The sequence below is a fragment of the Talpa occidentalis genome, unplaced genomic scaffold (genome assembly GCF_014898055.3).
Source record: "Talpa occidentalis isolate TD23 unplaced genomic scaffold, MPIMG_talOcc4v2.1 talOcc4.2, whole genome shotgun sequence".
NCBI lineage: Eukaryota > Metazoa > Chordata > Mammalia > Eulipotyphla > Talpidae > Talpa > Talpa occidentalis.
The window spans coordinates 16,771,448-16,784,866 of NW_023602073.1; the positions used below are offsets into that span (position 1 = coordinate 16,771,448).

Below are 13,419 nucleotides of genomic sequence, written 5' to 3' on the forward strand. Positions count from 1 at the left end.
CATCTCACTTTACTTTCATTTAGGATAATGACATCCTCGTTTTCAGTAAGACATTGGAATAGCCATGATACTATACTCTCTTTAAACTAGATGACTTAGATGGAAACACATGTTTTAAAAGAGAACAATTTTCTTTTTTCACAATAAGCATTCATCTCAGCCCCATGTGTGCAGAACGCTGACTGTCAAACTCTCTCCTGAGAGACTCCACAAGGTGACTGGTGCAAACACCCGTTGTTGGGCAGCCACATGTTTGAGAACTTCCTCCCTTGTTTGTGGATAGCTCACATGCTCCAAGAAGCCTCCCTGGACCTTTTTCTGAGGCATGAGGGATCCACCCCAGAAACATTAATTCTGGGAGCTGTTTATTTTAAAAGCCACTCAGTCTCACTAAAATGTTTCAGTGTCACCTGCCTTGCCCCACCTGTATGGGCATCCTGCCACCAAACATAGTGGCTCATTCTCATGGGCTGTGTGTGGATTCTTCACTAAGGAAAGGCCTGTGTGTAAGTGATTTAACATAGACTCATCTAAACCAGGTAGTTCCCTGAAAGAACATATCGCAGAACAGGATATTCCAGCCTCCACCTCGAGCAGCCCACACACTGCTGTGATCACAGTCACAGTGAGCAGGTTATTAGGCTCTGGCAGGATCAATTTGCTGCCGTGCTCTGGGCCCTCGGGGGTGGGGATGGGACTCATCAGACCTGGGCGTCCATTGTTATCCGGGTAGGACTCACTGCTTTCCTTGTTGGATCAAGGGTTTACAGAGACACCCCTCATGCCAAGCCCCATGAAACATGGGGATTCCCTAACTCATCATTTTTCCTTGTGTCTCTGCAGGTCGTGAAAGACACCTTGACCAGGTAAGTGCTGTCCTTATTTGGAGGGAAGGGGTCTGAGTACATAGAGCTTATGTACTCCTCTTCTTAATCCATCCCCTTCTGAGTCTAGGAGTTCAGTCCCAGAGTCCGTGTCTTTGGAACCTCACACTGACTGCAATGATTCTGAGCTCCACTGTGAGGAGAGGAAAAAATTAAAGACCGACGAAGGTATGGAACATCAACAATTCTTTAGTGACAATGTTTATAAACTACCCTGGGCAGGCTGACAGGCAGACAGGGTGTGTAGTTGTTCTTCTAGTAGAGATTTCAGGATGCTCCAGAGCTTCCTCAGGGACACAGGATACTGGGGACCTCTGGAGACTCTTCAGATGCCTGCTCGCCCATTGGTTAGATGTGTCCCCCAAGTGAATCAATTCCTTGATTCCAGTTTCCCTTTTACAGGTTGTCGAAAGAATTAAGTGCATCAACCTTTGTAAGGAGCTTAGTACAGTAACTGGGCCATAAAGTTTACACTTAATATTTCAGTAAGTCTGGGAACAATACCTAAAGGTATATGATGCAAATAGTTCTAGGACCTTGACACAAATGACATTTTCCAATCCCTCATCCACAATTACAGAGTTCAAAGGCACTAAAAAGCTAAATGATTTCCCCTAACTCATTTATCTGCTAAATTAGTCCTGTCCAGAAATTATTTGCTGGCTTATTCGGTTATATGTTGCTGTAAAACACTTTGGTGGCTTGGAGCTAAATACTCACATTTTCTGAGAGAATCGTGTGTGGAAACTCTGGGCACAACTCAGGTGGGGTCACTTAGGGCAGTTACGGTGCTGGCTCGGCCGCGTGTCATTTGCTGATTCCTGTGGGTATTAATCCTCTCCCCATCTTCTTCCAGTTGTTGGTAGAAATCCTTTTTTTGTGGGTCTAGGTGTTAGGCCTGATTCTGTCACCTGAGAGCTGCCTCAGCTTCTGGAAGCCACCACATCAAATGACATATGGGCCTTCCACATGGCCAGTTATTTCTTTAAAGTGAGCTGAAAGAGAGTCTTTAAATTAATCAACTATAATATGGGGTCTGATGTAAGGCAACATGACCTCTTGGTCGCATCCCATCATGTTTGCCATTGCTCAGAGGCAATTCTCAGATTATGCCCACACTCACATGGAAGGAGTTTTAAAAGGCTGGGAAAATGAGGTGGCAGGGATCATGCCAACACCCTGGACTCACCCTTCATTGTGCCACCCCTGACCTTTGCTCATCTGACTCTACTTAACATCTTTATTAGTCCTATCTGCTGCAGGACTGTTGATGCATTGATTCAAGGCTATGGCAGACACTGGTACGGGTGGGCACATAATTTTGAAGATCTGTATGTTGCCATCATAACCTCATAAATATTCTGAATTTTTATATTTTGCCACAAGGGTTTCATATAAGGGATTATGAACCTGTTAGTGATTCCTCTCCCCTGTCAGACAAGTGAATTCGGCAAGCAATTTAAATTAGAGTATCTCTGATTTTGAACCAACAAAGACACATGAAGGGAAAAGCAGCAATTGATGGAACTCGTGTTCAGATTTCACTGAGTTGATTTATCTACTGTTATCTTTTACACAAGACATTACATGAAATTACGTTTCTGAAATAAGGTTGTCTTGCCCCTAAAGAATTCTTTTTCTTTTAAAAACCCTCATTACTAAGATTTCTTACCTGTAATTGTAGAAATAAACTGTAATCAATTAAACTTTTCTTTGGAGTCCCAAAGGCCCACGTCCCGTGTGTCCTTCACTGTGAAGAATTGTATCTACTTTACCTCTGCCTCTAACCACCATTGGAGCTTTCCAGGAGGAGCCATTGCCTCAGACCCTGCTGCCAAGAGGATGAGGATAGAAGCCACGTGCCCCATCTGCCATGAGCTGATGACAGATCCTGAGAGCTTCTCCTGCGCGCACAGCTGCTGCCACGGGTACTTAGGAGGCAGTGTTGAGGGGCAACCAGAGGAATCATCGTGGAGCTTGGACTGTCCTTCGTGTCAGGCAGATTTGGAGATGGACAGAGACCTGCTTACAGTACTAGGTCTCATTGAAGCCAAAGTGGAGCTGGAGCGTGAGGGGCCGTGTGAGGGTGACGGGGACCAGCCCCACCAGGTCAGTGAGGACCCTGGGCAGCTCAAGTGCACTGGCTCTGCACGGTCCCCCCAGCACAGTGGACACAACCATCTTGTCAAAGAGACATGTCCAGACTCCGAGGTGAGTAGTGCCCCTGACCTGCAGCAGCCCCCACTTAAAGCTGAACTCCCAGATATATGGTTATTTTGGCTAAAACCCAAGATTGTGACCCAGAAATAAAACTTTCATCATCTCATGCATCTGAAAATTAGTACATGTTAGTTCCCCAAAACATAGTCCCTTGACCATATGGACTTTTATGAGGTGGGGATAGTCTTATCCCTGTTCACTCCTGCCGTGATCACCTGTTGTCCAAACACACCTGCCCTGTTTCATCTTCACATGTGTGTAACATTACAGAAAACACGATGTGCAAGGTCATGAGACAGATTCCCAAAACAGGCAGAGACCACCAGATTTTATTTCTCCTGCTTTCTGGGAAGCTAAACCAATCAGCAAAAGAAAATTCCTTGGAGTTCTTTATGTGGGTTTGGAGCCCAACAATTTGGGAGTGAAACTAAGGAGCTTCCTGGAAGTGATTCCTGATGTACACAGACAACTTCCCACCTATAGGAGGTAGACAGAGGCTTCTTTTAGATGGTGACTGTCTTGTTCTGCGTAGCAAGGCTATAGAGGTCCATATAGCTCTGCCTGAGGGTCAAAACATGAGGGTCAAGAAGCCAATAGTCATAGCCCTTGGGCAGGTTAGTTACCCCTTCCCCAGCCTCCGATTCTCCAGCAGACATGATGGCAGCCATCCTGCCACGTGACCTGGGAATAAGGGGTCACCTGTGTCACTGCACATGGTGCTCGGGGCGCTTATACTGAAAGTGTAAGGATTCAATGATATTTCATGTCATTCTAGTCTCCTGGAAGGCAGGGATTCCTCTCAGGAATTGATGAATCTGTCATCTTAACTATGCTTTCTTTCTTCCCCCAATTTTGATCAGGAAAAACGGTGGGAAGCTGTGACAAAAATGATAGAACTCTTAGTCCAGTCTAAGAGTCAGAAGGTGAAATCAAGAGAAGAAACAAGAGAACCAGAGGTAAGAAGTTGAGTCTTGCCCATCCTACAGCATACACAGGGGCCGGGGCTGAGCTGAGTATAAACATGATAGTTTATTGTCACCAGACCATAAGAAATAGATGAGAGCCAAAAAATTTGCTTTAATTTATGTTCTTAGTGTCTATGAAATTTCTCTATCTTTTCAGCCTTTTAATAGTGATTGGTTAGGATCCCCAGCAGCTCTGCACATAGAGACAGAATTTTCATCTTTCTTACATAGAACATCCTAGACTGGGTTTCACATTATAAATACCTCAGATTATAGAACTGAAATTTTAACTAACTCGATGACTTGAAATCCTCAGACATAAACTTTGGCACATTCACCACCATACAAGGTTTCCTGGGGGCAGACTGCCTCCCCCAGGTTCCACAAACCATTCAAAGGCAAGCAGTGAGAACAGGGTCCCTCCACGTGAGCTCATGTTCCTGCCGCTTATGAGGCTGGCGATAAGGACAGAGCTGCTGCAGCTCATGTGCACTGGGGATGTCTGAGACTTTCCATAGCTGCCCCTCTCCTTGTAAGGATTCAAAGTTATTTCATTACATTCTAGTGTCTTGGAAGGCGGGGATTTCCATTCAAGAATCTGATTAACATATCATCTTAACTATGCTCTCTTTCTTCACTCTTTTTGATCAGGAAAAATACGAGGAGTCTTCGAGAAAAGTGAAAGAATTGTTCGATCAGGATGACAGTCAGAAGTTGAAGTCAAGACAACAAAGACAAGAACGGGAGGTAAGAAGTTGATTCTTGTCCATCCCTAAGTATACAGAGAAGCATGGTTGGGAGAGCATATACTTGATGCTCTATTCTCAGCAGCCCATGAGAAATAGATGACAGCATAAGAAGCAACATGCTTTATTTTATGTCTCTAATGTCTATGAGAATTTCTGTGTATCATTTCAAACTTATTGTAGTGATTGGTGAGGATGCCCAGCACCTCAGCCCATAGAGACAGAATATTGATCTTTCTTGCCTAGAACATCCTAAACTGGGTTTCATATTATAAATACCTCAGACTCAAGAACTGAAATGTTAACTAACTTGATGACTTTAAAACATAAAAATGGCATTTTTACACATTCACCACTAAAAGGGTTTGAATTTGCCCCCCACACTGCCTCCACATGTTCCACACACCATCCCTTGGGTGCAGTGAGAACAGGGCCCCTCCAGGTGAGCTCATGTTCCTGCCTCTCATGAGGCTGCGATGAGAACAGAGCTGCTACAGCTCATGTGCACTGGGGGTGTCTAGGACTTTCCATAGCTCCCCTCTCCTACAAAGAGAACCCCACATTTTGTGAAAGATTGAGGTCGTCGCTCAGTTGGCAGTTAGTGCTACAGGCTATTTAGTCAATCTCCCTCACCAGGGGTATAATACAGCCTGTGCACTAAACCTGTGTGTGTGGATGTTAAAGTTAACACTGAAAGCAGAGACACATTTTCCTCATATTCCGATCTTGGGTAGTGGGAAGAACCTCAGTGTTACAAACATGAAGGGAAAACACATCAGTCCAGAGTTGGAGCTGCTCACTCCTCGTCCTGCACAAATGTCTTCATCCTGATCAGTGACCTTGACCACAATATCTCCGTCATTGCCACACTGCATGAATTGATGGTGTAGCCATGGAAACTACAGTTCTGTATCTGCCAAATTAAAGGGAGTCCCACCATATGGTGGTTTGCTTTCTGCTGATATAAACTCATGGATAATAAATGGACTCTGGCTGGGTGGATGCTTATTGCTGGTAACTAAGATCACAGTCTGCCACCCAGACCTCGCCTCTGAGTACTTGGGAGTCACCAACCAGCCTTGCTTGGTGATTTTCCTCAAAAACCTTCCCTTCACACACTCCCTCAGGAATGGAGATTTACACATCCCTGTGCCTGGTGGGTACAGCTGGGAGAAGGAACAAAGGTGATGGTGTTTAGTGGGTGGGTTTCGTGTGGGAAGGATGAACTATTTGTGCAGATGGAGAGTGGAGATGATGGCACCACAGTGTGAAGATGATGCCAAAAAAGACAACTATGACAGTCTCCCCGTTGATTCAGCAGCAGTAAGCTTCAAACATTCCTCCAAGTCAAAGGACTCCTGTGAAGAGTATCTGTGTAGCTGAACAGACTTTTCTATGTGAGTGTGATCGGGATGTAGAGAAGAGTGTTAAAATAAACAAATTAAAAAATTTCCCATGTTCCCCTTCTTATACATTGTCATTACTGGCATCAGCGTCACCCTGTGGAGCCCCCATCTCCACTCTCCATCTGCACAACGGGTTCCTCCTCCCAACCTGGTACTCTCCCCAGTAAACAGTGTCCCGTGTCAATCCTGTCACCTGGTCCCACCATTCCCCGTTCTGCTTTTATATCTGACTGTGTCAGGAAAATACTGTCCTTTTGTCTCTGACCATATTGTCTTCCCAGCTCATTCATGTTGTAACACAGCAGAGTTTCTTGTTGTCATAAGGTTGACTGTTCTGGCAGATTGTCGTGAGGGAGCAGGCGGTACTCAGTGGAGGAGGGACATTCTTTATTTTATTTAAGCTGGTGGGCTTTACACGAGGCAGCCTGGAGGACATCTCTCTCCACAATCTGAGCCCCAGCAACTAGGTTACAGAGTATTTACTGAGTAAAGCAAGGGACACAGCAGCTGGGGATGCGTGACTCAGGGTGCGTGTGGCCTTGAGGGCGATTATCCATTGTTCCCTGAAATTCTCAGTCTACAGGCTCTGTCCCGACTTCAGCTCATCCACAGTCAGCCTGACATTTTCAACTTCATTTCTCCCTTTTTAACTTTATTCTTTCATATCTATGGTGCTCAGGTGTCTGCATGCAACCTTCGAAGACAGTTTTATCTTAGGGTTCCAGTGTGTGTAAAAGAAACTACAGTCAGTCACCAGGCACTGCCCAGTGTACTGCTTTTGTTCGTCTCCTGGACTTTCTGACCTCCCCTCTGGTGTGTGTGTGGGTTAGCCCTTAGAATTCACTGTCCTTGTCTCAGAAGCCTCTTTAAGTCTCCTGAAGTCCTGGCCTGCACTGCCCTCAAGCTGCCTACTTAACCCTGACTTTCCTAGAACTCGCTACTGTTTCTGCAGATGGAGCCCCTCATTGCTTTTAGGACAAATGGCGTTGATTGATCAGTAACTGCATCCTGCTGAAAATGGGTGATGTTGGGGAGCAGTCAGGGCTCCACTGTAGGGCAGCGATCTATGGGTCTTGGAGGATTCATGGAGGAACCCTCCTATCAGGCTCCTTCTGAAGGAAAATCTCAAGTCTGCTGGTGGTGTAGCGACAAGAGATGATTCTGATGAGGGTGTTGAGGATGCAAGGCCCAAATAAAACCATAAAGTGGAGCAACCAGGACAGAACTTGGTTTGCTATACAGGCCAACATTGATTGTAGCCTCCTAGGACCTTGTCCCACTTGTAAGGCCATCTATGCTATAGGGTTTTTGTTTTTTTTAAAATAACTTTAAGTTTTCTTTTATCTCACTAGAAGTGTTTAAGTGTCCTGGCTCAGGCTAGTCATCAGTAGGCCAGTCCAAGGAAAATAGAGCAAGACGGAGTAACTGCCCCTTATTCACCAAGATCATCATTTATTTTTGTCACCACTTTTCAGATCACCTGAGGCTTGTCTCACCTCTGTGCTTCTTTAAAAATGTCTTCTCTTCTGTACCTGGTTCTTCATAGTCAGAGGCAGCTGACAGTCATGCCTGTCCTCCCATCTTGGCCTTTAGTTTGGGCTGACCCCTGGCTCTTGGACATTTCCCCAACATACTTTACCATGGTCCATATGGACTTTCATAGGGTGGTGAGAGTCTAGTCCCTTTTCACTCCTGCCGTGATGCCCCTTGCTATAGAATACAGTTGTCGAAATACATGCCAGCCTTTCTTATCTTCACGTGTGTAACATTAGAGAAATTATAATGTGCAAGGTCATGTGGCAGATTCCCAAAACAGGCACAGAGACCACCAGATTTTATTTCTCCTGCAGTCTGGGAAGCTAAACAAGTCAGCAAAAGAAAATTCCCTGGAGTTCCTTCATGTGTGTTTGGAGCCCAACAATTTGGGAGTAAAATTGTGGAGCTTCCTGGAGGAAATTCCTGATGGACAAGAGAGTTTTTGATATATAGGAGGTGGAGAAAGGCTTCTTTTAGATGGTTACTGTCTTCTGCATGCAGCGTTTCCTGGTGAGGCTGTAGAGGTCCACATAATTCTGCCTGAGGGTCAAGAATCCGGTAGTCATAGCCCTTGGGTAGGTCAGTTAATGCTTCCCCAGCCTCCGATTCTAGAGCAACCATCTTGCCAAGTGCTCTGGGAATAAGAGGTCAGCTGTACACAGTCCTCGAGGTGCTTATACTGAAAGTGTAAGGATTCAAAGATATTTCATGTCATTCTATGTCTTAAAAGCAGGGATTCCTCTCAGGAACCTAATGAATCTGTCATCTTAACTACACTTTATTTTTTCACTCAATTTTGATCAGAAAAAATTCCGGGATGCTGTGAAGAAACTGATAAAAGTCTTAGCCCCGACTGAGAGTCAGAAGTTGAAGTCAAGAGAACAGGAGGTAAGAAGTTGAGTCTTGGGCCTCCCCAGGGCACAGTGGTTGAGCGCTGGGTTGCAAAGCTGCCCTCAGCCTCCGCAGCACCAGTTCGATCCCCAGCCACAGGCAAGGGTTCCACACGGCGTGCAGACCTCTCCGGCCATGCCCAGTGCGCCCCTTAGCAGTGTATTTCATCAGTCTGCCTGCCCTGCTCCCTGCTCTGGCTCTGGTGAATTCTCTCACCCTCCCATGCTTCACTGTACCCAGTGCTTATATAATTAAATAAATAAATCTTTTTTTTTTTTTTTTTTTTTTAAAGAAGAAGTTGAGTCTTGCCCATTCTAGAACAACGCAGTGGGCCGGGCTGGGCAGAGTATAAACCTGATGGTTTATTGTCACCAGCTCATGAGAAATAGATGACACACAAAGAAATATGCTTTATTTTTACGTCCCTAGTGTCTATGAGAGTTTCACTCTATCTTTTCAGCCTTCTAATAGTGATTGGTTAGGATGCCCAGCCCCTCAGCCCATAGAGACAGAATTTTGATCTTTCTTGCATAGAACGTCCTAGACTGGGTTTCACGTTATAAATACCTCAGATTAAAGAACTAAAATATTAACTAACTTTATGACTTGGAAACCTCAAACATATCACTTTGGCACATTCACCACCATAAAGGGTTTGCATTTGCCCCCCAGAATGCCTCCCCCATGTTCCACAAACCATTTTTTGCGAGCAGTGAGGACAGGGTCCCTCCAGGTGAGCTCATGTCCCTGCAGCTCATGAGGCTGGCGATGAGGACAGAGCTGCTGCAGCTCCTGCGCACTGAGGGTGTCTGAGACTTCCCATAGCTGCCCCTCTCCTGGGAAGAGAACCCAGCCTTTAATGAAAGATTGAGGTCACCCCTCAGTTGGCAGTTAGTGCCCCAGACTATTTAGTCATCCTGCCTCCCTCAGGGGTGTCTTCCAACCTCTGCACTAATCCCTTGTGTGTGGATGTCAAAGTTCACACTCAAAGGACAGTCACACGTCCCTAATGTTAGGGTCTTGGGTAGCGGGGAGAACCTCCATTGTTATAGACATGAAAGGAAACCACCTCAGTGCCAGAGTTGGAGCTGTTCTCTCCTCCTCCACAAACGTTCCAGTTCATCCTGATCAGTGACCTTGACCACAGTAACTCGATCACTGCCACACTGCATGAGCTGATAGTGTAGCCATGGAAAATGCAGTTCTGTATCTGCCAAATTAAAGGGTGTCCCACCAGATGGGTGTTTTCCCATCTGCTGGTTGTAACCTTACAGATGCTAAATCACTCAGCCTGGGTGGATGCTTATTGCTGGTAACTAAGATCAGGTTCTGGGACCCAGACCTCCCCTCTGAGTACAGGGGAGTCACCTGCCAGACTTGTTGGTGATGTTCCTCAAAAGCCTTCCCTTCACAACTCCCTCAGAAATGGAGATATACACATCCCCCTAACTGGTGGGGACCAGGTGAGAGAAGGAAGAAAGTGATTTTCTTCAGTGGGTTGAATTTCATGTTTGAAGGATGAACTATTTATGCAGATGGAGGGGGTAATGGCGGCACCACAAATGAAGAGGATGCCGATAAAGAGAACGAGTAGATGGGGCGAAGGGTACCCTTTTGCGACTTCATCTCCAATAACATCTGGTTTTACCTAGTGTTTGACCCTCTGCTGTAAATACAGTTGTCAAAATATGCACCAGCCTTTTTTTTTAAAGATATATTTATTTGTTTATATAAGAGCCTGGGTATAGGCGAGATGCACGGGAGGGTGAGAGAATTCACTGGAGACAAAGCGGGGAACCTAACAGGCAGACTGATGAAATACACTGCTGAGGGGAGCAGTAGGCAAGACATGAGAGGTCTTCTGCCCATGTGGGGCCCTCGCTGGTCGGCCTGGATCCAACCGGTGCTTCAGAGGCTGCGGACAGCTTCACAGCGCGACACTCAACCGCCTGTGTCACCAGGGGAGGCCCCACAATAGCCTTTTTTGAATCTTCACGTGTATGTAACATTGGAGAAACTGTGATATGCAAGGCCGTGTGACAAGATTCCCAAACCAGGCACAGATACCACCAGATTTTATTTCTTCTGTAGTCTCTGAGGCTAATTGAATCAGCAAAAGAAGACTCCTTGGAGTTCCTTTTGTGGGTTTAGTTCCCATCAATTAGGGAGAGAATCCAAGGAGCTTCCTGGAAGAGAGTCCTGATGAACACAGACAACTTTCCACATATAAGAGGTGGAGAATGTCTTTTTTCAGATGGTTACTGTCTTCTTCTGCATGCACCATTTCCTGGCGAGGCTGTAGAGATCCGTGTAAGTCAGCACATGACGTTCAAGAAGCCGGTAGTCATAGCCCTTCTGTAGGTTACTTAACCCTTCTCCAGCCTCTGATTCTACAGCAGACATGATGGTCAAGTGCTTTGGGACTAAGGGATCACCTGTACCACTGCACACAGTTCTCAGAGCCCTTATACTGAAAGCGTAAGGATTCAAAGATTTTTCATTACATTCTAGTGTCTTGGAAGGCAGGGATTCCATTAAAAAATCTGATGAGGGCCTCCCCGGTGGCGCAGCAGTTGAGCACTGAGCCTGTCCGCACTCTCTGCAGCGCCAGTTCGATCCCCGGCCACCAACAAGGATCCCACATGGTGGGCAGACCTCTCTTGCCGCACCTGCTGCTCCCCTAGGCAGTGTACCTCAATCCTCAATCTGTTCAGCTCCCCGCTCTGGCTCTGGTGAATTCTCTCACCCTCTGTGCTTCTAACTGTACCCAGTGCTTATATAGATAAAAAATAAATCTTTAAAAAAAATCTGATGAATCTGTTATCTTAACTACACTTTCTCTCTTTACCCAATTTTGATCAGGAAAACATCCAGGAGGCTGTGGCAGAAGTGAGAGAACTGGTGGACCAGTGTGAGAATCAGAAGTTGAAGTCAAGAGATCAAAGACGAGAACGGAGGGTAAGTTGATCTTTTCCATCCTAGAGCATACAGAGGCGTGGTTGGGGAGAACATATACTTAATGCTTTATTCTCACTAGCCCATGAGAAATAGATGACAGCATAAGAAGCAACATGCTTTATTTTTATGTCTCTAATGTCTATGAGAATATCTCTGAATCTTTTCAACCTTATTATAGTGATTGGTTAGGATGCCCAGCATCTCTGCCTGTAGACACAGAATTTTGATCTTTCTTGCATAGAACATCCGAAACCGGGTTTCACATTATAAATACCTCAGTTTCAAGAACTGAAATGTTAATTAACTTGACTTTAAAACATAAAACATGGCATTTTGACATATTCACCACCGTAAAGGGTTTGCATTTGCCCCATGTTCTGCAAACCATTCTTTGCTAGCAGTGAGAAATACATCCTTCCAGGTCAGCTCATGTCCCTGCTGCTTATAAGGCTGTTGATGAGGCCAGAGCTGCTGCAGCTCATACGGACTGGGGGTGTCTAAGACGTTCCATCGCTGCCCCTGTCCTGGGAAGAGAACCCAGCCTTTCATGAAAGATTGAGGTCATCCCTCAGTTGGCAGTTAGTGCTCCAGACTATTTAGTCATCCTGCCTCTCTCAGGGGTGTCTTCCAGCCTCTGCACTAATCCCTGGTGTGTGATGCTAAAGTTGATACTGAAAGCTGAGTCACTCTTTCCTCATATTCAGATCTTGGGTAGTGGGAAGAACCTCCATTGTTACAAACATGAAGGGAAAACACATCAATGCCAGAGTTAAAGCTGCTCTTTCCTCGTCCTGCACAAACGTCCCAATTCAACTGGATCAGTGACCTTGACCACAATATCTCAGTCACGGCCATACTGCATGAGTTGATAGTCTAGCAATGGATACTGCAGTTCTGTATCTGCCAAATTAAAGGGAGTCCCACCAGATGGGTGGTTTGCTTTCTGCTGGTCTAAACTCACGGATGATAAATGGACTCTGGCTGGGTGGAAGCTTATTGCTGGTAACTATGATCACATCCTGGATCCAAACCTTCCCTCTGACTACATGGGAGTCACCTACCAGCCTTGCTTGGTGATTCCATCAAAATTATTTCCTTCACAAACTCCCTCAGGATTGGAGATTTACATAACCCTGTGCTTTCTGGATACCAGCTGGAAGAAGGAACAAAGTTGATGGTGTTTAGTGTGTGGGGTTTGATACTGGAAGGATGAACAAGTTGTGCAGATGGAGAGTGGAGATGGCGGCACCACAGTGTGAAGATGATGCCAATAAAGAGAATGATGACAGCCTCCCCATTGATTCAGCAGCAGGAAGCTTCAGACATTCCTCCAAGTCAAAGGACTCCTGTGAAGAGTGTCTTCGTCACTGAACAGACTTTTCTGTGTGTGTGATGGGGGCACAGGGGAGAGTGTTAAAAAAAACAAATCACAAATGTACCTGCTCCCCAACTTACACATTGTCTTTACTGGCATCAGGGTCACACTGTGGAGCCCCCATCTCCACTCTCCATCTGCACAACGGGTTCCTCTTCCCAATCTGAAATTCTCCCCAGATAACAGTGTCCCATGTCCCTCCTGCCACCTGGTCCCCCATCCCACGTTCTGTTTTTAAAGCTGACTAGGTTATGAAAATATTATTCTTTGGTCTCTGACCATAGTGTCTCCCTGGCTCATCCATGCTGTAACACAGCAGAGTTTCCTGTCTTTAAGGGTGACTGTTCTGGCAGATTGTCATGAGGGAGCAGGAGCAAAGGGAAGCTCTTTATTTGCGCTGGCGGCTTCACACCTGCAGCCCAGAGGAGATCTCTCTCC

The 13,419-nt window shown here is 45.8% G+C and overlaps 1 protein-coding gene across 1 annotated transcript in view; it reads left to right on the forward strand.

Moving 5' to 3' along the window:
- The window catches only part of LOC119251746 (golgin subfamily A member 6-like protein 6), a 51,625-nt gene that overhangs the window by 12,728 nt on the left and 25,478 nt on the right, over positions 1-13,419 (forward strand). The window contains exons 5-11 of the mRNA XM_054698394.1: positions 844-866; positions 955-1,052; positions 2,692-3,095; positions 3,965-4,060; positions 4,721-4,816; positions 8,562-8,645; positions 11,511-11,606. Coding sequence (XP_054554369.1) covers positions 844-866; positions 955-1,052; positions 2,692-3,095; positions 3,965-4,060; positions 4,721-4,816; positions 8,562-8,645; positions 11,511-11,606 — 897 coding nt within the window. The remainder of the gene's footprint in view (positions 1-843; positions 867-954; positions 1,053-2,691; positions 3,096-3,964; positions 4,061-4,720; positions 4,817-8,561; positions 8,646-11,510; positions 11,607-13,419) is intronic.